General features: G+C 43.7%; 1 protein-coding gene across 1 annotated transcript in view; it reads left to right on the top strand.

Moving 5' to 3' along the window:
• The window catches only part of GALNTL6 (polypeptide N-acetylgalactosaminyltransferase like 6), a 1,035,585-nt gene extending 1,013,080 nt beyond the window's left edge, over positions 1 to 22,505 (top strand). Inside the window, exons 11-12 of the mRNA XM_030192221.1 lie at positions 15,630 to 15,779; positions 22,146 to 22,505. Coding sequence (XP_030048081.1) covers positions 15,630 to 15,779; positions 22,146 to 22,313 — 318 coding nt within the window. The 3' untranslated portion in view covers positions 22,314 to 22,505. The remainder of the gene's footprint in view (positions 1 to 15,629; positions 15,780 to 22,145) is intronic.
• The last annotated feature ends 2,182 nt before the right edge of the window (positions 22,506 to 24,687 follow it).

Raw genomic sequence — 24,687 nt, 5'->3', positions numbered from 1 at the left:
GGACATTTATGGTAGATAAAATGCCAGACAGAGAACACTTATCTTAGCTCGAATCACTTCTTGGCTGTTATCTCAATAGAGAGCCTCCATTTCACTAAGTGCTTCTTCGGGAGACCAACCACATTACATGTGTTGCTTCAATATATGCTTTCTTCTAGATATGTCTTGATTGTCAAGTTTCTTTTAGCATCAGTTATAGCTTTCTGCAGTGTGAAGTGGGACAAACTGACCCTGAGCAGGACTCATTTTAACTGAAAATCAGCAAGTGACTGAGGAAAAAAGAATATCAAACCTTTACTCAAGAACTATATACAAAATGAATAAAATAGTCCAGAAAGTAAGTCAAGTCAGTGAATATGAACAGATTTAAGAGAAATCAAATATAGCAGGTTCAGGGGGATTTTCTCATCAGAATAGGGCACTCTGTGCACTGCAGCCCTGACACTGTGCACTGATGTGTATAATGTAGAGAATGATGCAGGGACAAAGTTTATCCCCATCCCCATGAGCTCTGTCCCAGTCCCCACCCTGTCCTCATGAACTCTGTCCCCATCCCCACTCTTCTCTCATCAATTCTTTCTCCTCTCTCATCTCTCTCCTTCACCCTTTCTCATCCACCTTCTCCTCTTGCTTTTTTCCATCTCTTCACTGCACCATTTCTCCCACCTTTCCCTTTCCTCACACCCTACCCTCATATTTTTCCCATCTCTCACCTTTTCTCTCCCCTGCACTCTCTCTCTCTCTCTCTCTCTCTACTTCCCCCTCCTTCTCCTGGTACACTCTCTAACCCTCCAACCTCTACAAGAACCTCTTCTCTCCTCACCTCTCTCCTAGGGGCACTCTCTCCCTCTTTCTTTCTTTCCCTTCCTGACCTCTTCCTTCCTGCTCACCCCCCCCCCCCCCCCCACCACCACCACCACCAGTACACACTCCTCTCTCCACTGCCAATGTATGAATTAATGCAAAACCCTACAAATCAGCACGTAGAAGCTTATACCAGGACCAAGTCCAAGAACTTAGACTGCACCAACTCTACCTACGAAAAGTCAGTGCTACAAATATTCTAGAGCACCAGTACACCCCCAGCTAGGAAAAGAAGATGGCCTGCTATGGATCCCTATGCAGAACATGGAAAACAGGCCCTCACCTGATAAAGAACAAAAGACTGCAAATTAGAAACAAATTTGCACACAAAAACATGAAATGGAAAACCCCAAGAACTCAGTCAGTTGGGTGAATCTCCTCAAAGACATTTTAATAAATCCCAATAGATAAATAATTATGAGGCCAATGCACCAAAGATTGAGTAACCACTCAAGTGTGCATAAACCCACGTTTCTCACGTGCACTAATGGGTGATCCTAACAACATGAAAACAGGCCAGGATAGTAAAAGGTCATGGATTTGATATACCACCTTTCTGTGGTACAACCAAAGCAGTTTACATTTATTATATGCAGGTACTTTCTCTATCCCTAGTGGGCTCACAATCTAAGGGGCTGATTCTCAATACCTACCACTGGTGTTAAGGCCAGTTAGCACACAGCACACGTGGAGGGGCACAATCGAACGGCGCCGGCCATCTACATGGGTGGCCATCTATATGGCCGGTGCTGCAAACAGCGGTCCCGAACCATATTATTGAAAAAGATGGCCAGTCATCTTTCGTTTCGATATTACGGTTGGGGCCGGCCAAATGTCAGAGATGGCCGGGTTTGAGATGACCGGCCTCGGTTTTCACCCATAATGGAAACCGAGGCCGGCCATCTCAAACCCGGCCAAATCCAAGGCATTGGGTCATGGGAGGAGCCAGCATTTGTAGTGCACTGGTCCCCCTGACATGCCAGGACACCAACCGGGCACCCTAGGGGGCACTGCATTGGACTTCAAAAATTGCTTCCAGGAGCATACTTCCCTTACCTTGTGTGCTGAGCCCCCCAAATCCCTCCCAAAACCCACTCCCCACAACTCTACACCATTACTATAGCCCTTATGGGTGAAGGGGGGCACCTACATGTGGGTACAGTGGGTTTTGGGGGGGGGTTGGAGGGCTCCCATTTACCACCACAAGTGTAACAGGTGGGGAGGGGATGGGCCTGGGTCCACCTGCCTGAAGTGCACTGCACCCACAAAAAACTGCTCCATGGACCTGCATACTGCTGTCAAGGAGCTGGGTATGACATTTCAGGCTGGCATAGAGGCTGGCAAAAAGGGTTTTTTTTTATTTATTTTTGGGTGGGAGGGGGTTGGTGACCACTGGGGAAGGAAGGGGAGGTGATCCTCGATTCCCTCCGGTGGTCATTTGGTCAGTTGGGGCACCTTTTTGAAGCTTAGTCCTGAAAAAAAAGGGACCAAGTAAAGCCGGCGAAATGCTCCTCAGGGCCGGCTTTCTTTTTTCCATTATCGGACGAAGCCGGCCATCTCCTGACCACGCCCCCATCCCACCCCCATCCCGCCTTTGCTACCCTACCAACACACCCCCTTGAAGTTTGGCCGGCTCCGCTATGGAAAGCAATTGGTGCCAGCCAAAATCGGGTTTCGATTATATCGATTTGGCCAGGTTCAGGAGATTGCCGGCCATCTCCCGATTTGTGTCGGAAGATCTCCTTCGAAAATGAGCTGGATAGTAACATAGTAAATGACAGCAGATAAAGACCTGTATGGTCCATCCAGTCTGCCCAACAAGATAAATTCATTTTACATGGTATGTGATACTTTATATGTATTCCCGAGTTTGATTTGTCCTTGTCATTCTCAGGGCATAGACCGTAGAAGTCTGCCTAGTACTGTTCTTGTACTAAGTTCTGAAGCTAACATCGAAGACCCTTAAAATTTACACTCCAGCCAATCCCTATCTATTCAGTCACGATCAGTGCGTAGACCGTAGAAGTCTGCCCAGCTCCCATTATGTTTCCCAATTACTAGCATCGCCACCCAATATCCGCTAAGATTCCATGGAACCATTCCTTCTAAACAGGATTCTTTTGTGTTTATCCCATGCATGTTTGAATTCCATTACCGCTTTCATCTCCACCACATCCCGCGGGAGGGCATTCCACATATCCACCACCCTCTCCGTGAAAAAATACTTCCTGACATTAGTCCTGAGTCTGCCCCCCTTCAACCTCAATTCATGTCCTCTAGTTCTACCACCTTCCCGTCTCCGAAAAAGGTTCATTTGCGGATTAATACTTTTCAAATATTTGAACGTCTGTATCATGTCACCCGTTTCTCCTTTCCTCCAAAGTATACATGTTCAGGTCACACATATTAATGTGTGTAGAATGTTCAAAATGCTCTAGTGTAAGAAACAATATCCAGCTTATAATTGAAAGAGAAAAACGCCTATATTGCGACCCAAATCGGGAGATGGGTGTCTTTCTCCCGTGGGCGCCCAAATCGGTATAATCGAAAGCCGATTTTGGGCGTTTCCAACTGCAATCCGTCACGGAAACGGGTAAAGTTGATGGGGGCATGTTGGAGGCATGGTGAAGGCGGAACTGGGGCGTGGTTATCGGCTGAAGAGAGATGGGCGTCTTTAGCTGATAATCGAAAAAAAAAGGCGTTTTTACCGCAATTTTGGGTCACTTTTTTTGGACCCTTTTTTTTCACAAACAAGTCCCAAAAAAGTGCCCAGCTGACCAGATGACCACTGGAGGGAATCGGGGATCACCTCCCCGGACTCCCCCAGTGGTCACTAACCCCCTCCCACCAAATAAAACCCACTTGAAAAACTTTTTTTCCAGCCTCTATGCCTGCCTCAAATGCCGTATCCACCTCAATGACTGCAGAATGTGTTCTATCCTGTGACAGCCTTTCCCTGGTTCTGATGTGGCTCTCGGGTGAGTGTGACACCTTTTCTGTTATGCGCACTGCAGAGTCACATCAGCAATGCATTGTGGTGGGTGTGGGGTATTGGGCTCCATGATTCCACTAGTTTGTGGCAAATGCTCACGATGTTGGTAGTTGGTAGGCTCTACTCCCATGGTGCTTTTCCCCCTGCTTACTGGGTCAGAGTGTGCCCTGTTTTGTTTCCGGTAGCCCATGAGGTAGTGGCCATTTTTGTAAGCCAGTTTTAGATCCCTTTCACGTGTTAGCCACGTTACAGAACTTAGTTCTTCCCTTGAATGTGGCTGAAAGAGGGCATTGTACAGCATTCTGCCAGCTCTGACCTACTGCTCATCTCAGTACCAGGGAGACTCGTTGCCAGTGGGGCACAACCTCTGATCTGCAGTTAACTGTGAATAAGCGTGCTTATTCCAATAAAGGACGTTTTCGGAGAGATTAGTCTTCAGGTGTCAACTGGTGTGCCAATGTTATATAGCAGCAACAAGTCCTAGAGGCCTGCGCGTATGCAGGTCCCTGGAGCACTTTTAGTGGGTACCGCAGTGCCATGCGGACCCAGGCCCATCCCCTCCCTAACTTTAACACTTGTGCTGGTAAATGGGAGGCCTGCAAAACCCACTGTACCCACATGTAGGTGCCCCCTTCACCCCTAAAAGCTATGGTAGTGTTGTACATTTGTGGGTAGTGGGTTTTGGGGGAGGGGGGTTGGGAGCTCAGCACCCGTGGTAAGGGAGCTATGCATGGGGGAGCATTGTCTGAAGTCCACCGCACTGACCTCTAGAGTGCCCAGTTGGTGTCCTGGCATGTCAGGGGGGCGAGTGTACTACAAATCGTGGCCCCTCCCATGACCAAATGGCTCGGATTAGGACGTTTTTGAGCTGGGCGTTTTTAGTTTCCATTATCGCTAAAAAAAACAAACGCCCAGCTGAAAAACGTCCATTTTTTTTTTTAAATACGGTCTGTCCCGCCTCTTCACATACCCGTTTTCGGACATAGACGCCCATGGAGATAGGCGTTCGCGTTCGATTATGCCCCTCCACGTGTGCCAAAGATGGCCGCAAAATTGTATTTAAATGTAGTAAATGGATGTTAATGAGGTCATTTCGTATTCCCTCCTAATGCTCTTAACACTGGAAACTTACCGCCACTTCGGGAGTGGTATTGAAGGTTTTGAAGAGAGGATTTGTTCAGAATTTTTCACTTTAGACTGCCAGTTTTGTCTTCTTTTACAAACAGATGGAAGCCTGTGCAGCCTCTAAATGCTGATAGTGGGGAAACAAGTATGTGCGAGTTTGAGCAAAACAGAAAGCGTACGCACACATCGGCTCTGTTCTTCTGTGCTTAAATATGAGCTTTTCAAGTGAAAACAATATTTGAAATGTTTATATTTAAAGGTGCAAAAGAACAATGCTAATGTGCGCCTATACTTCCTGTCCTGCCTGGGCATGCACACAAGAGTTATGCTTACCTGAAACACTTGTGCATATGTATGTTCTTCCCCCTTGCTTTTACTTTCACAGCATGCATTTAATTTGAATAGCATCTCCTTTGAGCACTGCTGAGCTAGGTTTCTGTGCTGTTCTTGCACTGTTGGCTTTAGCACTGGACCTTTGAGCATTGGAGCCAAAGTTTGTTGGAGGGCTAAGTGACTTGCCCAGAGTCACAAGGAGCTGCAATGGGAAATTGAACCCAGTTTCCCAGGTTTTCAGCTCATTGCACTAACTGTTAGGCTACTCCTCCATGCATGCTTCACATACAGACTTTATTACAGAAAAATAAGCTACACAGTATAGTAAACGTTGACATGATAATGCACTTGTGGAACAGTGCTCATAATTGATTACTATCCCAATAGACAATGGGCTGTTTTTCATAGTTTTGTATTAAGGAGGCATATCTATCTCATGCATATTCATGGAGGAATGCTGAAAACCTGACTCGCTGGGGATCCTCTACCACTGGACTAACTTAATACATCTGTGACCAGCTTGCTGGAGACATCCTTTCTTATCACTGATCTGATGAAGCAGGATAACTCTCCAGAAGTTAGTCATAGATGTAGTTTGGTAATGCTGTAAGAAGCGATCATCTATGATTTGTTGTTAACCCCATATTTCTACATAGATACATTATTAAAGGGATGCAATAAATTATCAATACGAGTCATATATCAGAGACAAAGTTCCCTGCCCAAAAAAGTTTATAATCAGAATTATAAGAAGGGATATGACAGAGATATATGGTGAGGGCAGGTTATTATTCTGTTAGGAGTTCTAAACCCAGTTCTCAGGATACACACAGCCAGTCAAGATTTCAGGATGCCCACAATGACTATGCATGAGATATATTTGAATGCACTTCCTCCATTGTATGCACTTCCTGAAAACCTGACAAGCTGGGTGTGTCCCTAAGAAGGAATGGGAACCCCTACTCTATGATATCAATCCAGCACTGTCAAATAGAAACATTTCTTTCAGAATAAGCTATGGTCACAGTTGTTCCTTTTGAAGTTCTTAATCTCACAAGAATGAGCACACCAAAAATTAATAGTACCAAGTAATTCATGAGAAGGAGAGTTTTTACAGCTGCATTGTGCCACTGTATTTTATTAATCAAAAGGAATAAAAAGAAGCATCTAACCACTGATCTTCTTGGGACACCTGCAGTTCAGATTTTAGGGCTCATCTTTTCAAATCTAAGCTCAGGCTGAGTTATATTTTCAGGTATAGTTGGTCGGTCACTGCCCAAGAAGGGGTACAACCTATGGCAATGGAGGGTGAAATGACTTGCTAGGATGCCAAGTGGTATCACTGGGAGAAGCAAGCTTTGAGTTTTGACTTCCCTGGATTTTAACCTGCTTTGCTAATCATAGGCTATTCCCTCTGCATTCTGTTTCTTACAAGCTTCAAAAATAAAGCTAAAAGTATAATTTGCTTATTAGACTAATTGAGTTTGTGGCCAGCTTTTGTGTGCACTGAAAGCTACTCACAAATGTAGGAAGTTTTTCTAGTTAAAAAAAATTACCTACTATTTGTTTGCTGGCATTTCTCTCATTTATCATGGGAAATAACATGGCAATCACTTTACTATAACATATGCTGGAAATCTGAGAATTGTAATTCTCCATGCTGCCTGCAGATGACAGCATTCGACCAGAAACAAACTGAAGATACACAAAATCCAAGGAGTGGGATCATTAGTTTATTTGACTGTGGGATATTTCCAGTACTCAAAGAAAGCGTTTGTGATGTGTGATGGGATTTATCCTCAATCTATTACTCACTGAAATAAAAGCAAACAGAAACCTAAGTTCTTTTTAAGAAAGACATTTTGCTTTCTAGGAAGTCCTGTTTTCCTTTGAAGATATGGTGCGTGTCACTGTTTTCCTGAATATTTTTGGACTTCATTTCCACAGCACTAGCAGCTGTTTTCTTTGGTCCCCAAAGACTGGATCACAAATTTACAAAGGCTTAACTTCTGTATATAGATTACTCTGATAGAGAGAAAAAGAAATGCAACACAATCCTGGGGGTGGGAAGAGAAATAAATTCAGATCACAGGAAATTGATTCCAGTGTCACAACATTGAATTTTAGGCTATTAGCTATTCCACTGGGAATCATTTACACTGGCAGCAATCCATATCAGCCTGTGATTTATCTTCCACTCAGCACTCTACAAATGGAGCTAGGTTCAAGATATTCTCATTTTACAGTAAACATAAAGGACCTTTTGCAAAAATATTCCTTAGCATTTTGTTTGCCCAAGATTTTGCCTGCACAGTTATGTTTTTAATATTTTTCCCCTTCCATATGTCAAGATCTTTTCAAGACCCTCATTTGTCCAGAATGCGCCTTCTTTCAGGACCATATCAACATAGGGGCCCCTTTGCTAAAGTGCGTTAAGATTTGCAGTTAATAATAACAACATTTTATTTCTAACCCGCTGTATCTGAGTCATTCTAAGAAGGGAACAAAATTACATACAAATTGGAGTGGAGGAGTGGCCTAGTGCTTAGAGCAGCAGTCTTGCAATCCAGAAGTAGCCAGTTCAAATCCCACTGCTGCTCCTTGTGATCTTGGGCAAGTCACTTAACCCTCCATTACCTCAGGTACAAACTTAGATTGTGAGCCCTCCTGGGACAGAGAAATATCCAGAGTACCTGAATGTAACTCCCCTTGAGCTACTACTGGAAAAGGTGTGAGCAAAATCTAAATAAATAAAAATAAAGTAAACCAATGCAACCAACAATACATAACATTAATACAAAACCATCCATTGCTACAACTCTAAATGAGAGTGTACAATGCAGAAACATTACATACTCTCATTAATCTAATGACCCATATCTCTGAACAAACATATGGGTTTTTAATTCTCTCTTAAACTGGTCAATGTTCTGCAAAGATTGAAGTTCAATATGCAAGCTATTCAACAATTTAGGGCCTTTAACATAAAATGTAGAGGATCTGCACTCTTCTGAATGAACCTGCCTGAAAGATGGAACTTCAAGCAGCTGCTTTTGAGATGACAGCTCATCACGGTTGATAACATCTTAAGAGTGGAACTAAGTGTAGGTGTTATTGTCCAAGTCATTGTCCAGTGCTACTGTCCAGACCAAACACTGTCCAGTGTTACTGACCAGTATAACCTCACAATCAGTTAAACCTCCTCCTCCTCCCCCTAGTAGAAAACTTTACCACTAGACTCTCAATTCTTAGGCAAATCTTTTCTGCAATTCTCCCAATACACAAGGAGAATCCGATCTACAATTCAGCTGCCTGTAAGAACTGTGCCTGAACCACTGCTTTAAAATAATTATAGAGGTCTCTGGCTTTGACTGGAGAAAATCATGACTATTTAGCAATTTCCAGATTACTCCACAAATATGGCCCATATGGGAAGGTGACAAGAAGGAGGTCACTACTGAAGGAAGCTATACGATGTGCTATGCAGCATTTGCAAAGAAACACTTAGGAGTCACTGCATGCATGTGGGAGAAGGTATTGAGGTGTAAGATCAAAATGAAGCTTTAATTTCAGTGGTAAATGATAGATGTGCTCTGTTTGTATTATTCCATATCACCCTGCTAACATTATCCCTATTATAGAACATAGTGCTGGAGGTGGCAGCAGCATGTTGTGGGAGCAGGGACAGAGAAGCTTGTGAAGGTCCAGGGAAAGACGGATGGTTCCAAATAAGGGTGAATCCTGGAGGAAAATCTGTTCCAATCTGTCATAGACCTGGAACTGGGAGAAGTCACCTTTCAGCAGTACAGTGATTCTAAGGCCAAATCAAAAGGAACAATGGAGTTGCTTAGCAAGTCCTAGAAAGCTCAGTCAAAGCCCAGACTTGACTCCAGTAGAAACTCTGTGGCAATACATGAGGACTTCAATCTTAAGACAACCCCTGCCAACTCAAAAGACCTTGAGTTGTTATTCCAAGAAGAGTGGAGGAGTATCCTAATGGTTAGTGCAGTGAGCTGAGATACTGGGGAACTGGATTTGATTCCCACTACAGCTCCTTGTGACCCTGGGCAAGTCACTTAACCCTGTATTGCCCTAGGTACAAAAAACACCTTAGATTGTGAACCTTCTAAGGACAGAGAAAATGCCTGCATTATTTTCTAACTCTCTTACCTATCTATATGGTCCTTCTTTGCTTATACCCTACACCGTCTATTAAAATGTTCTATTACGTACTGTGTTGACATTATAAGTAGTGTACTATGCCGTACTTTGTATTGTTATTTGAATATTTTTACTGCTGTAATTGTCTATTGCTTATGTTTGATTTATTCTTACTGTGCACTGCCTTGAGTGAATTCTTTCAAAAAGGTGGTAAATAAATCCTAATAAATAAATAAATAATAAAACATGTAAATTCAAACAGGGAGAAACAAAGTGAAATATGCCTTTTACAGCAACCTAAAGGAGAATCTTCTAAGAGACTTGGGAAGGGACTTGCTCTAAGGAAAGAACCTAAAGGGGAGAGAGAGAGAGAGGAGAAAGAGAAGAAGAGATAGAGAAGGTAAAAAAAACCTTGATGGAACCACAATGGAACTAAGAAAGGTCAGCTCTTAGAAAAGCTGCTAGGACATGGAATGCAAGGCACAAACTGAGCCTCTCAGACCCAGCCCGAGTTGCCAGATGGTGAAAAACTTTCCAGTCCCAAAGTAGCCCAATAGTAATATAAATATTAATACGGTCAATATGGATATTAATAAGGTAATCAGCAGCATAATCATAATCAGCATAATTAGCAGCATCATCATTATTATTATTATTATTATTATCATAACCCATACATCCAAAAAAACAAAAGACGCAAGCTCCCACCACAAACCATTTCTCTCTCTTGATCTAGGCATAGGAAAAAAAGATTTTACACTCTCCCAGGTTTCAACCTAAACCATGTTTAATGTGGGATATAATCATAGTACTTTTACTACAAATTGTATATTCTTCTTACGACTTTGTAATTCTTTATATTGTTACTATGTAAGCCGCATTGAGCCTGCCATGTGTGGGGGTGGGAAAGCGCGGGGTACAAATGTAAAAATAATAATAGTAAATAAGTAAATAGATAGAAACTCTGATTCTCAGAACATGATGTCTATTTTAGTGGCCCTTTATCAGGAAAAAAAAATCCCTTCACGATAAAACACAACACTGCTGCTAGGGTGTTCCTGTAACTAGGCCCTCCAAATGACACACTGATTACAATTTATAACAAATTACTATTCTACCTTTGAAAAGTGCAGCATATGGATGTATACTTTTCTCCGTATACATCCATATGCTGCACAAGTTGACATGCTTGAAAACGTAAGTGAGATATAAAAATGCTACCAACAATTAAGCAAGACAACCTAGATGCAGTATCCATTCCAGCTCCCTCCCCCTCCTCCATTTCGGCTCCCGGACTCAAGGCGCTTTCTGCCTCCATCCTCCTCTCTGTGGCAGCCGTGGGTCCCCCTCTCCTGATGATCTGCTCTCTGAGTCGGAGTGGAGAGCAGATCAGGAGGGGACCTGCCACCAGAGCGTCCGGCATCAGTCTCCTGCCCAGCCCAGGCTGCCCTTCTCCTCCTCCAGTCCTTCAATCTGTCTGGGTCATCTCTACTCCCACTTTTGCTTGGCAGCCATGAGACACAAGAAAGAGAAAAAAGGCGCGCGCAGCGCATTGTAGGCATTTAAAAGAACCAAGCAGCCCACCTCTGTGGGGCTTCTATTAATCCAATTGGACCAATAGAAGCCCCGCAGGAAAACCACCCAACCCGTGACCATGGCAGCAAAAACTGCCCAATATCCTGCAACCCGTGGCGTTCAAAAAAACCTGCGGCGGTCAAGCAAAACCCGCTCAATTCCTCGGGAGAACCATGGAATTGGCAACTCTAGACCCAGCCTGTGGGGCAAAGAAAAAGGGTTGACCCTAGCTCAGAGCCAACAACCAATAGGCTAAGTGCTTTGAAAATAGGAACAAGCTTGCAAGGAGCCAATCACAGGACACTGTAACTATAAACAGGGGGAGGGGAAGCCCCAGCAAACACTGTCGTCCACACAACTTTCCCACTATGTACAACAATGCCCTCTGCCCCCATGGATAGGGGAGCAACAAAGTAGGAGAAATACAACCATTCAATACTTTAAAAACCAGTAATAAAATCTTTTAACTCAATGTGAAACTTTACAGGAAGCCAGTGTAAAGACTTTCTTGGGGAAATGTGGGCTAGAAATGTCATAATAAATAAAATGGGAATAATAATATCATAACGTGATCTCTCCATAATCACTCTAGCAATAGAGTTCTGAGCAACCTGCAAAGTTCTCAATGAACTACTCGCAATTCCCAAAAACAGACCATTACAGTAGTCTATCAAAGGACTGATTGAACAACCTTGCAAAAACATTCCTCTGTGACAAAAGATCTAACTTATGAGACTGGAAGACTGGGACTCCAAATGGCAGATGATGTTTAATATGAGCAAGTGCAAAGTGATGCATGTGGGAAAGAGGAACCCGAAATATAGTTACATGATGCATGGTTCCACATTACAAGTCACCAACCAGGAAAGGGATCTAGGTGTCATCGTTGACAATACGCTGAAACCCTCTGCTCAGTGTGCGGCAGTGGCTAAGAAAGCAAATAGAATTGTTAGGTATTATTTGGAAAGGAATGGAAAATGGGCATTATAATGCCTTTGTATCGCTCCACAATGCGACCGCACTTCAAATACTGTGTGCAATTCTGGTCACCGCATCTCAAAAAAGACATAGTGAAATTAGAAAAGGTATAGTAAAAATGATAAAGGGGATGAGATGACTTCCCTATAAGGAAAGGCTAAAGTGGCTAGGGCTCTTCAGCTTGGAGAAAAGACGACTGAGGGGAGATATGATAGAGGTCTATAAAATAATGAGTAGAGTGGAATGGGTAGACGTGAATCACTTGTTTACTCTTTACAAAAATACTAGGACTAGGGGGCATGCAATGAAGCTACAAAGTATTCAATTTAAAACAAATTGGAGAAAATATTTCTTCACTCAACGTGTAATTAAACTCTGGAATTTGTTGCCAGAGTTTAGCGGTTTTAAAAAAGATTTGGATATTTTCCTAAAAGTCCATAAGCCATTATTAAGATGGACTTGGGGAAAATCCACTGCTTATTTCTAGAATATAATCAAAAATTAGAAAAAATGGCACCACTCCAACCTAATTTTTTGAAGCATACACAACTAGATGATGGATGGAGCAAAACCAGCTGTATGTACAATTAAGTAATTAATGAGGGAGTGTCTCATACTGTCACTGAAGCACCATTGCAGTGTGCTATATCAAAGCATATGCTTGTGTGACGTTTTTTAATCATAGACAACCTCCAACCTCCGATAGTGCACAACTTTGCTTGATAAGTGCTCTTTAAAATCTTAATACATTCAAATATTTAGTGTCCCAGTGAGATAATCCAAAACAAATGTTTTGTTTTTTTGTTATTTTTTAAGCACTATCGATATACATAAAGCTTAAAAATACATGCAGGAAAACCAACTTATCTTGATATTTGAAGTACTGGAATCATGCTGTGGTTTAAACATCCTGCATTTTCCAAATCTCATTAATCAGCATTCAGTTCTAGTCCCGGTATATGCCAAGTCCCGACAGGAGCCTGTTTCGCATTCCAACGCTTTGTCAAGGGACAACTTTACACATACTTCATCAGCAACCGGTACCAGCAGAGATTTTAAAGGGCACTTATCAAGCAAAGTTGTGCACTATCGGAGGTTGGAGGTTGTCTATGATTAAAAAACGTCACACAAGCATATGCTTTGATAAAGCACACTGCAATGGTGCTTCAGTGACAGTATGAGACACTCCCTCATTAATTACTTAATTGTACATACAGCTGGTTTTGCTCCATCCATCATCTAGTTGTATTTCTAGAATAAGCAGCACATATACTGTACTGTTTTGGGATCTTGCCAGGTATTTGTTACCTGGATTGGTACTGTTGGAAACAGGATGCTGGGCTTGATGGGCCTTCGGTCTGTCCCAGTATGGCAACACTTATGTTCTTATAACTTAAGTTTACAGAAGACATTCAAAATCATGTTCTGAACTTGTTTCTTCATAGACAGAGTTGTATCAATATGAACATCCAAATTTCTGATCTCTTTAAGTATTGGAATTTCAACTGAATTCATACTAAGTACCTTGGGACAATCCGCCTTGATGATGACACAATTAAAGAATTTGAGTGTTAGAAATATCAAGTTTTATGCGGTTTAACACAGTATGTTAGCTGCAAATCTAACACAGCAATTAATGGAGGCATTTGTAGTAATTTTTTATTCAGTTCATGCATTAATGTTCCCATTAGGAGGCACTAAGTGCTCCCGCATACACTGTCACATTGTTCTGTCCCCCTCCCCACCCTCACCCTTTCCATGACTCATTGTCACCTTGCTCTACCCCCTCCCCCTGACACACTCAGTCGCTCTACCCCCTCTCTATGGTTTACTCACTTGCTCTGCCACCCTTCCATGGCACTCTTACTTTGTTCTGAGCCTCTTTCCTTCCTCCTGGCACATTAGCTTCTCTCTTTCTCCCCCTGTTCCTTGGAAATCGTGCAGCAGGAGGAAGAGAAAGTGAACAGCCAGGGCCGGTCTTAGGCCGAGGCGACCGAGGCAGCCGCATAGGGCCTCACGCTTAGGGGGGCCACACGCGGCGCGCCTCAGTCAGCCTCCTCCCAGGCATAGGCGCCCACACGAGTCCGGCCCAGTTTCGCCGCTCATCCCAACTGCTGCCCACCCTCTTCTCGCCCCCAAGATCCCTTTCCTTTTTTTTCTTTTAAATTTACCTCCAGTCCGGCAGCGCAGCGATAGCGTCTGTGAAAGCGCTCCCAGTAAAAGCGCTTCTCTTTGCTCAGTGTCCCGCCTTCTTCTGACGTCATGACGTCAGAAGAAGGAGGGTCACTGAGCGAAGAGAAGCACTTTCACTGGGAGCGCTTTCACTGACACTGCTCTGCCAGACTTCGGAGGTAAATTTAAAAGAAAAAAAAAGGAAAGGGATCTTTTTTGGGGGGAGAAGAGGGTGGGCAGTTGGGGCAGGGGAGAGAGGGACATGGATGGGATGGCTGGACTCAGGGAAAGAGGGGAATTGCTGGATATGGGTGAATGGAGGGGGGCAGGGGAGAAAGGAGCATGGATGGGAGGGCAGGGCTCAGGGAGAGAGGGGAATTGCTGGATAAGGATGAATGGAGGGGGCAGGGGAGAGAGGAGCATGATGGATGGGAGGGCAGGGCTCAGGGAGAGAGGGGAATTGCTGGATATGGGTGAATGGAGGGGGGCAGGGGAGAGAGGAACATGGATGGGAGGGCAGGGCTCAGGGAGAGAGAGGACTTGCTGGATAGGAATGAATGGAGGGGGCAGGGGAGAGAGGGACATGGATGGGAGGGCAGGGCTCAGGGAGAGAGGGGAATTGCTGGATAGAGATGAATGGAGGGGGCAGGGGACAGAGGAGCATGATGGATGGGAGGGCATGGCTCAGGGAGAGAGGGGAGTTGCTGGATAGGGATGAATGGAGGGGGCAGGGGAGAGAGGGACATGGATGGGAGGGCAGGGCTCAGGGAGAGAGGGGAATTGCTGGACATGGAGGGAAGGGGAGAGAGGAGAAATGTTGGGCAGGAATGGAAGGAAGGAAAGACAAAGGAAGGAGATGCACATGGATGGAGGGGAAGGGATAGAGAAGAAATGCTGGACATGGATGTAGGGGAGGGGAGGAAAGTAGATGCACATGGAAGGAGGGGAGTGAGGAGAAATGCTGGATGTGCATGGAGGGGAAATTGCTGAATTTAAGGGCTGGATTGGAACACTTTGAAGGCAGATACTGAAACTGGAGAAAGGATAGAAACAGGGCTACAGGTGGTAGACAGGACACATAAGGACACAGGAGGATGGTCTGCATAGGGCCCCGCACTTGCTAAGACCGGCCCTGTGAACAGCTACACAAATCACTTCCTCCTCCTCTGCAGGTTAAGACCCTACTGTTTAGGTGAACCAGGAGGCTGTAGGGAGGTCCAAGCTGTTCACCTAAACAGTTGGGTCTAAGCCAGCAGAGGGGGAAGTTCCAAATGTACACTGTTTTTGCATAATCTTATAAGATATGAGGACACAAAGTCCCTGCAAACTTGGCAGCTCAACACATGGAGCTAGGTATGCCCCTAATAATACTGACAGTAAGGAGAAGAATCCCTGTCTCAGTAACTGTGTGTGTGTTTGTGCTTCCTAGCTCTTTACCTTTGGCTGGAGAGAGGATATACGTCCAGGGGAACCTCTGCACACCAGGAAGTTCTGTTTTGATGCCATTTCTCACAGCAGTCCTGTCACACTCTATGATTGCCATGGCATGAAAGGCAACCAGCACTGGAGATATAGAAAGGTAGGAGTCACCTCAAGCAACTTTGTGCAAATTCATACCACTTCGTGTTGATCTGTACAATCTTGAAGAAATTCTATAAGTGGCACTCAAAATTGAGCACTGGAAAAGTTTGGCACTAAACGTTATTCTAAGAGCACATGTCCTTAATAGAATAGCACTGGTTTCTGCACCCAACTCTGGGTACCAGACATATACCTACTCAAACCTAGTGTAGATCCCGATGCCCAAGTTGAAGTGGCCTAGTGGTTAGAGAGCCAGTCGTGACATCCCAAGGTACCTGCTTCAAATCCCACTGCTGCTCCTTGTGATCTTGGGCAAGTGGAGGAGTGGCCTAGTGGTTAGGGTGGTGGACTTTGGTCCTGAGGAACTGAGTTTGATTCCCGGCACAGGCAGCTCCTTGTGACTCTGGGCAAGTCACTTAACCCGCCATTGCCTGCCGCATTGAGCCTGCCATGAGTGGGAAAGCGTGGGGTACAAATGTAACAAAAAAACCTCCATTGCCTCAGAAACAAACTTAGGGGCACTTTTACTAAGGCGTGTAGGCCCCTACATGTATCCAATGCGTGCCAAATTGGAACTACCACCCAGCTATCGTGAGTCCCGGGCAGTAATTCCATTTTGTACGCGTGCCCAAAAGACACAGTAGAAAATATTTTCTACTTTCTACTGCATGGCGCTTACCTGGTGGTAATCGGCAGTTTACATGCACTGGCCACGTGAGATCTTGCTGCTTAGTCAATGGGTGGCAGTAAGGTCTCAGGCCAAAAATGGACACGCACTGGTTTTAATTTTGCCACATGTCCATTTTTAGCCACAAAAAAAAGCCTTTTTCAGGCACACTGAAAAAATTACCTACACGTGTAAAACAATACACGCCTACACCAGCATAGGGCACTTTTCGGCGCGCCTTAGTAAAAGGGCCCCTTAGGGCCCTGTTTACTAAGCCACAATGCTAGAGACACCCATAGGAATACATGGGTGTGTTTAGCGTGCGCTAAAAATGCTAGCAAGCCCTTAGCACTGCTTAGTAAACAGGGCCCTTAGACTTTGAGCCCTCCTGGGACAGAGAAATACCTAGAGTACCCAAATGTAACTCACCTTAAGCTACTACTGAAAAAGTTGTGAGCAAAATCCAAATAAATTATTCTATAACACTGTGTCCAACTTTTTGGAACACCCATGATCCACCAGTGCCACTCCCATGATCATGCCCCCTTTTGGTTTGCGTGCTACGTGATTTACGCGCACAGCATTATAAAATAGTACGCAGCCAGATGCGTGTGCAAATCCTAATTAGTGCCAATTAATGTCACTAATTGGTTGTCAGCATCCAATTATTGATGGTTAACAGCTCATTAGCCAATTGAGTTGTGCTCACATCTCAGCAGTGTGCCCACATCGGGGCACCATATATAGAATCTAGGGTCAATGTACAAGGCCACCACCACTAGAATAACTATGATCTCAGAGGAAAATCCCTTGAAAAATAAAATCTCACTGGCATCAGAAGGGTGTCACCCACTGGGCTTCCTAAACCCACATAGAGGTGCAGGCCCTGCAGAGAGTCCTAGTCTATATAAAGAAAAGTACTGCATGGAATATAATTGTAACCCGGGTGTCACTTGGTTCTAGCTCTGGCCTCAGGCCACAAAAGAAGTTCACCGTCTTTCTTACTTCAAACCTCACAGTCTTCACTTTCACGCGGGCCACTCTTACCCCACACCTCCTTTTAGTCCACTTACAGTTGAGCTGGGGTGGGTCAAAGATCCAGAAAAGCAATCTGGGGGACACACACTGCCATTCAGGGTTCCACTCAGCTCTTCAATCCAGGAACCATGCTGCGCTCCAGAGTTTAACAACAACTCAACTTTTATTAAACTTCTGCAATAAGCAGCTAGTAAATTAATATATTGTCAACACAATTGACTGAAGCACTCTTGAATAACTTAAAGTCAGCTTTTGTTGTTCCGTGGGGAACACCTATACCATTTACTTCACAGCAATATGTTAGGAATATTTACACAGAGAGAGTGAAATGCCGGGAAATGCAGGGTGTAAACGGGCCCGCTGCTCCAGTATGGGGGAGGAAGCTGCCTCCCCTGAATAGCCAGAACTTCACAAAACTGCCACCAGGAAATACTTCAAAAACATTCCTTTATTTTCCAGATTCATAAACAAAACTTCATTCCAGAGTAGAGACTTGCTTCTCAGCAGGGCTGTTCTGCCTTGCTTAGTACATCAACCAATTACACAAAGACTCTGCCCCCTTCCCGGAGGGGAATGCATTAGTCCTTTGGAAATCCCTGCTTTTGTGGTCTCAGTCAGTAGCAAACAAATAGTACTTGTCCCACAAGCAGGATTTCCCCTCAAGACAGTGTTAATCACCAAGCAGCCTTTACTTTCAGGAGGTTCAATACTTTTGGGACTTCCTTCCACCCAAGGTATTTCAGCCTGCTTCAGTTCTTTAGGGACCTGTCTTGCCCAAGGATTTTCAGCCTGCACTGCTCCTCTCCTCCTGAACTGAACCCCTCTTCCCACCAGGCAGCCCTCCTTCATAAACAAGCCTTCCAACTTCAGAGGTTCTCACAATAATCAGGTTTCAAAACAGGGTAGTAATTCCCCCACCACTCAGGGTTTCCCCCAAAAGAAAACCAGGCTTCTCTACTTAAGCAGGGTTTAAATCAAAATAAATTCCCAAAACCATGTAGGTTCCAAACCTTCAGGGGCTGCCTTCCTCAGCCCTCAAGCTCCCATTCCGTTCTGCTTTCTTCCCCTGTTCAGGCTGATTAATTCCCTCTTCCATCCAATCCTCCTCCTGCTTCTCAGCCCACCCCTCCCTATTACAGGTGGGCAGCATGACATACAGATTGCTGGTCCCGGGAACTGGCTCCTTCATTCACCCTCCCTCTTGTGGTCAGAGACGGTACATGGCCAGCTTGCCTATCCCCTGGGATCTCACTGCTAGGACTGGAAATGCATTCTGGGATATGTAGTTCATGGTTCTGCTGCTTCACTCTATACATCGGGGATGTAGCCTTATCACAAGGGAGAGAGGAGGGAGGAAGTCCAAAGACTCAAAGAGCAGAACAAGGAGCGAGTGAGCACTGAAAAGGCAGACAAGGGGGGGGGGGGGAATTATCCAGGGGGTAACTGACCTAGATAGCAATTGTCCAGAGGGTAATTGGTCAGGGGGAATTGTCCAGGTGGCAACTCACTGGATACCAGCTACAGACTAGGCTCTCACTCCACTGCAACAAAGCACTTAAAGGGAGGCGTCCACTTATAGAATTATCTCTAATATGTTTTGACTAAGGTTACAAGAAGTGTCAGTGAGATTTAAACAATTTTCCCCAACACCCTAGGCCACTCCTTCACACACTAGTCCGCAACTCCTCCTAGATATTAAGGTTAGGTCACAAGTGTGTTACTCCAAGTTCTAGAAATTTCTTTCATTTTATTTATACATACTTGTATCACACAATTATCCAAAAATGAGTTTTGGTTCTATATGGCTTACATTTAACAGTTGTTAGAGATTACATTGATTCCATTACATTTACAAGGTTGTGTGATGCTGTGTTTTTCAGTTCTTGGCAATATAAATATTAGTGCGTATGGAATAGTCACTGGGTTTCTCGAGAAGATATGTCTTAGTTCATTTCTTTAGAGGTTGTGTTGTGTATTGTTCCAGAATGATTACTGCATGTTTTACTCATAGAATTCTCTGAAGAGGTAGGTCTTTTCTGAACTGGAGGTAGTTTTGTGATGTTCCTTATGACTATGGGAATTGAGTTCCACCATTTTGATCTCAGGTAGCTAAATCCTGCCATGTAGGTGGACTTATATAGTACGTTTTTGCAGTTGGGCCTGTGAAGTAGTAGGTAACCTGTGGTTCCTGGGTTTGCATTTCTTGGTGATAGTTGATCATGTCTAGCATGTAGTCTGGTGACATTCCAAACAGTATTTTGAAGATGATTGTGCTGGTTTTGAAAAATAGTCTGGCCTTGATCGGGAGCCAATGTAACATTGAGCAGTGGGTTGCTCTATCATATTTTTACTTTTTGAATATCAATCTACTACTACTACTACTACTATTTAGCATTTCTATAGCGCTACAAGGCATACGCAGCGCTGCACAAACATAGAAGAAAGACAGTCCCTGCTCAAAGAGCTTACAATCTCACTGCTGTGTTTTGGAGAGTCTGCAACGATCATAGTAGGTTTTCTTTGCAGCCTACATATGCTGCATTACAGCGAGCTCATCTGCTGTTGGTGGTTTTTCGTTTGATATTAGCAGAGCTTGTGTGTTCAGTACGTTTGTAATTAGTTCATATATTTTTTTGTGTTTCTCTCTTCTGGGTACATGAATGTGCTATAGTATTCCACTTTGGCTCTTCTTATGGTGTGTTTGTACTTGCTTAGGGCTTTCCTGTGTACGTCTTGTAGCGCTATAGAAAAGATAAGTAGTAGTAGTAGTTTCTTCCATGTGGTTTTGCTCATGTCTGATTTGTTTTTTGGACCATTTTCCTGCAGCTTTTTCATCTCTAATAGTTCCTTGTTGAACCAGGGGTGCAGTTGTTGTTTCCTCTTAATTTTCATTTTGAGTGGTGCTGTTTCATTTAGTGTGTTTCCACTTTGTTTGTCCCAGTTTCTCATGAAGTGAATATTAGTGGATATTATGCTTGTTTGGTCATTCATCGCTGTTGACCTAAAGCAATGGTTGTCCACTTTTCCTCTGGTTAGGGCAGTGTGTGGTGTCCTCGGTTCTCTGTTTTTGCCATTCTCTTTCCATTGAAGTGTGAAGGTGAGTTTGTTATGATCTGACCATGGCACCTCTACCCAGTTATGATTCTCTATTATATGGTTGTTATTGGCTAAGAGTCTGTAAGCTAGTATGTTTAATTGGTGACCTTTTAAATGAGATGAGGTGGCTGGTGCTGTTTTGAAGTTCCATTGGTTCGGGAAGTTTATTAGAAGCCTGGTGTTGGTGTCATGTTGCTTGTCTAGGTGTAGATTGATATCACCTAGTAGAAGGACATTCGAGAAGTTTGTGCATATGTTTGATATGAAGTCCATGAAATCATCTTGGGTGTTGGACCATCTTCCATGTTGGCCCCATAGCCTTCCCTCTGATGCAACTTCCTGTTTCCACATAGGTAGGAATACATCAGAGGGAAGGCTGTGGGGCTGGTGTGAGCAGTATGTATCAGTCACTTTTTGCTGCAGGTGAAGATCTGCTATTTACAAGGTATGCAGGAGGGACAGTTGTCGGGAGTTTTCAGCTGGTGGAGCTTGGGGATCCCTGCCAGCCACATCATAAGTGTGCTGCTACTGGGTGGGCCTGGGCCCACCCGAGCCCACCCTTATCTACGCCAATGATATGTTCAGCTATGATTTCTACTGTAAAGAAGGATTTGTATATTAAGATGACCCTGCCTCCTTTCTTTTTAGTTCTGTTGATACGTGTTATTTTATTTCCCAGCGGGCATAAGTCAAGCAGTACTGGGTCATCTTGCATTTACAGCCACGTTTCTGTTCAATCCAGTCTCTAATTATGGTTAACTTGTTAACCGCTGATCTCGCATTTATGTAACCTGTAGGAATGGGTACATATGTTTCAATGTTGATGTTGATGTACTTAACATTCTGTAAATGTCTGTGCATTCTATCTTTTTTGATGTTGTGGCCATTGCGATTGTTGTTTGTGCTTATCTTTTTAGTATTGGTTAGAGTGTTGATCTCTGGTTTGTTTTGGTTTTTATAGTTTGGTCTTTTCAGTTGGTGAGGGGGGCATCATCTTGCTGTAATAAGTACGGGGATATTGTTCCATTCGTTGATTGAGGCAGCTTGTAACCCCATTATTGACCATAATGGGATATGTTGTGGGACTTGTGGTAGAGTGGTGGTTAATTGCCAGAGCCACCAGTGGTCTACCCAAGTCACTTAGTAAACCTGACTTTATTCCACAGTTTTTCCCTGATGCACAGTGGTGCAAATTGTGTATCATAAAGACTGAGACAGAACAGGCAACAAAAAACTTGTGACAGGAATCTGATCTATTGCAGTCAATCGGAGCTGGACACAGAGACCATGAAAAATGAGTGTTTGCCTCCCTGTTATTAGGTAGGGTTTCTCTTTCAGGCTGCCTTTCTTCCATAGTCAGTCCTGTAACTTTGAAGGGAGAGTTTAAAGCAGGCCACAGGCCACAGTGAGGCTCTCATTTTCATAGATGTGTCAATTTCCTTTGTTTACTGTTTGAAGGAAGTTTACAAATGCACAGTTCTTTTTTTTTTCTTTGTTTTCTGAGACTTCTTTATATATTTATCATTTAACTTCACTTTCCCTCTTTTGTTTTCATTCCTTTAGGACAAAACTTTGTTCCATCCTGTGAGCAGTAGCTGCATAGATTGCAACCCAGCTGAAAAGAAGATTTTCATGAACAGATGTGACCCTCTGTCTGAAACCCAGCAGTGGAATTATGAACATGTTAACAGAACTGTTTTAGGAAAATTTAACAGCAACTCCAGCTCCTAGAAGAAAAGCAGGCCACCTGACAGACTGGAGACCACAGCATAGGCAGCATCTGGGTACAGGCAGTCAGGGATGAGATTTCCCCTGTTCCAAAAATGAAATCAATGCCACAGCAAAGCCCAACAGACTGCCAAGTGCGGATGTAGATGGGGGAATTTGTCTGACTTTGGAATTTTACGAGCTGCTATGAAAGAACATCAGACTGAAAAGCTCCTTGCTGGCCAAGGGCAAATATAAACTCAGCAAAAAAAAAAAAAAAAAAAGAATTTCAAATTTACCACAGTGAACTGAAGTGTTAGAGTTTCTCAGGTCCAGCCCTGTTGTAGACTGTAGCATGTAATGGATGCTGTACATCTTTAGTAGGATGAAGGCTGAAATGGACTGCATGACTACTATGAAGCGTGGTACAGATATATTATGGATTTACAACTACCCACGATAATGGGATATGCTGTCCCCCACCCCACCCCACACACACACACAGTTGAGGACACATTGGGGTAGATATTTAAAGTGATTAAAATGGTCCAAAATGGCCACCAAAAATGCCCCATTAGCGCCCAGGCCAGAACTGGCTATTTTGTGGGCATTCCCAAGGCAGAGTCGGCATTTAGCCAGTTAAGTGCTGATATTCAGCACTTAAGCTGCTAGGATAACCACATAAATAGGACCACATAAAACAGTCCTATATTTATGTGGTTCACCATAGCCACTTAAGTGTCGAATATCACACTTAACCAGCTATGTTTTCACCACCTGCGTATACACGAAAATTCAGAGATCCTTGTATGACGCTGCAGCAAAGGGGGGCCTGCGCTGGCATTGGTACATGCTTTTGATGCACACCGAGGCCCCCTTTTACCGCAGCGGGCAAAGGGTAGGTCTTTCTTTTTTTTTAAGAAATGGCCGTTTGGCAAGTGAACCACAGCACTGTCTGATTACTGCCAGGTATACAAGCCAATTACTCCCTACGTCCAACAAATTTCAACCGAGTATCCCTGAGCTCTGAGCAGCAGACATTTTGAAACTGACATTCTGTGGTTAAACAGTTAACTAACTAGGCAATGAGGACCTGTTTATAAGGATTGTTAGCAACTCAACAAGACTTTTATTAGATTAGATTAGGTCACTGCAGCTTGCATACAGACCAAGACAAGGTTGGCATGATCTGTTATATTTTAGTCTCATATAAATTGTTTGGCCCCTTAACAGTTGGTGTGTTATTCTTACAAACTGAGTAAAAATAAACAATGACACTTAGGCCCCAATGAACCAAGCAGCTTACTATGCACAAACCAAATTAAAATTAAAAATAAATAGCACATAGCAATGACACAGAAGAAGGAACTACAAAAATAAAAATATTTTTGTAGCACTAGAAATGGCATACACTGGGGGGTGGGAACTACCGCCAGGCTGCTGCAGTAGCCCGGCGGTGCTTCCTTTTTAGCGAGCTTACTGCCGCTTTGTAAAAGACCCCCTCAATGCCTTAGCCCAGACATGATCCGGCATTGTATTTCTGGAAATAATGCCGGTGGAGCTCAGCAAATGTTGAGTGCCGCCGGTTGACTATCCATCCCATTATATTTTGCGCTCCTATTCTTAAATTGTAAATTTAGGTGGTTATTTTCCAACTAGTTAAGGGCTTTTTGAGGGTTTTTCAGTGTCTATGTGCAACAGGTACTTTTGCTGCCTGCCTTTTCTGGTGGAATCAAATCTGTATGTGTGTGTCATCTAGGAGTCACAAGTGCCAAAAAGGTATTTTAAAAAAATGAGTGGAGAATCCAAGGCAAGCCGAGAGAGGAGAAAGACAGTGATACAGGAAATGGTGTTTTCCCCTTGTTTATCCAATAAACGACTGTTTTAATTTCTTTGCGTCGAGGATGTTTTATTATTTATCAATCTAATCCTAAAATCTAAACCTATACTGAAGGCTCCTGTTCTTCCTCAAAAAATTATAAATAAAAAGTTCACTGATGTATATTTTTCTCCTTTGCATTCATGTGGTGCAGATTCCGGGGAGGCTAATAAGCGCTATTTTTAGTGGGACTGATTCTTTTTAAGTGTTTATATTATGGTGGTGGTATTATCATAGTTAAAAGAAGGGCTCATACATTGCACGCATGGTGACCGGTTGGCGTGTGCCAACTATCGATTACTGTTGGAAACGCCGCGTAAGGGAGGAAATAAATAAAATCATCCAGGTGTTATGGGCACACGGCAAATCTGAAATTACCCCCAAGGGGGCATGGTAGCCTGGCAGTAGTCTCATTTTGGCGCAAGCTGCACGCGCATAGAGCCTAACGCACCTTTGTAAAAGGGCCTCTAGATTACAAAAGACAAAATCTAGGATGTAACAATGATTAGACAAACTTAT

Source organism: Microcaecilia unicolor, chromosome 2, assembly GCF_901765095.1.
Source record: "Microcaecilia unicolor chromosome 2, aMicUni1.1, whole genome shotgun sequence".
In the NCBI taxonomy this organism is placed as follows: domain Eukaryota; kingdom Metazoa; phylum Chordata; class Amphibia; order Gymnophiona; family Siphonopidae; genus Microcaecilia; species Microcaecilia unicolor.
The sequence above is the reverse complement of the archived record's forward strand: the minus strand, read 5'-3'. Positions and strand labels throughout refer to the sequence as shown.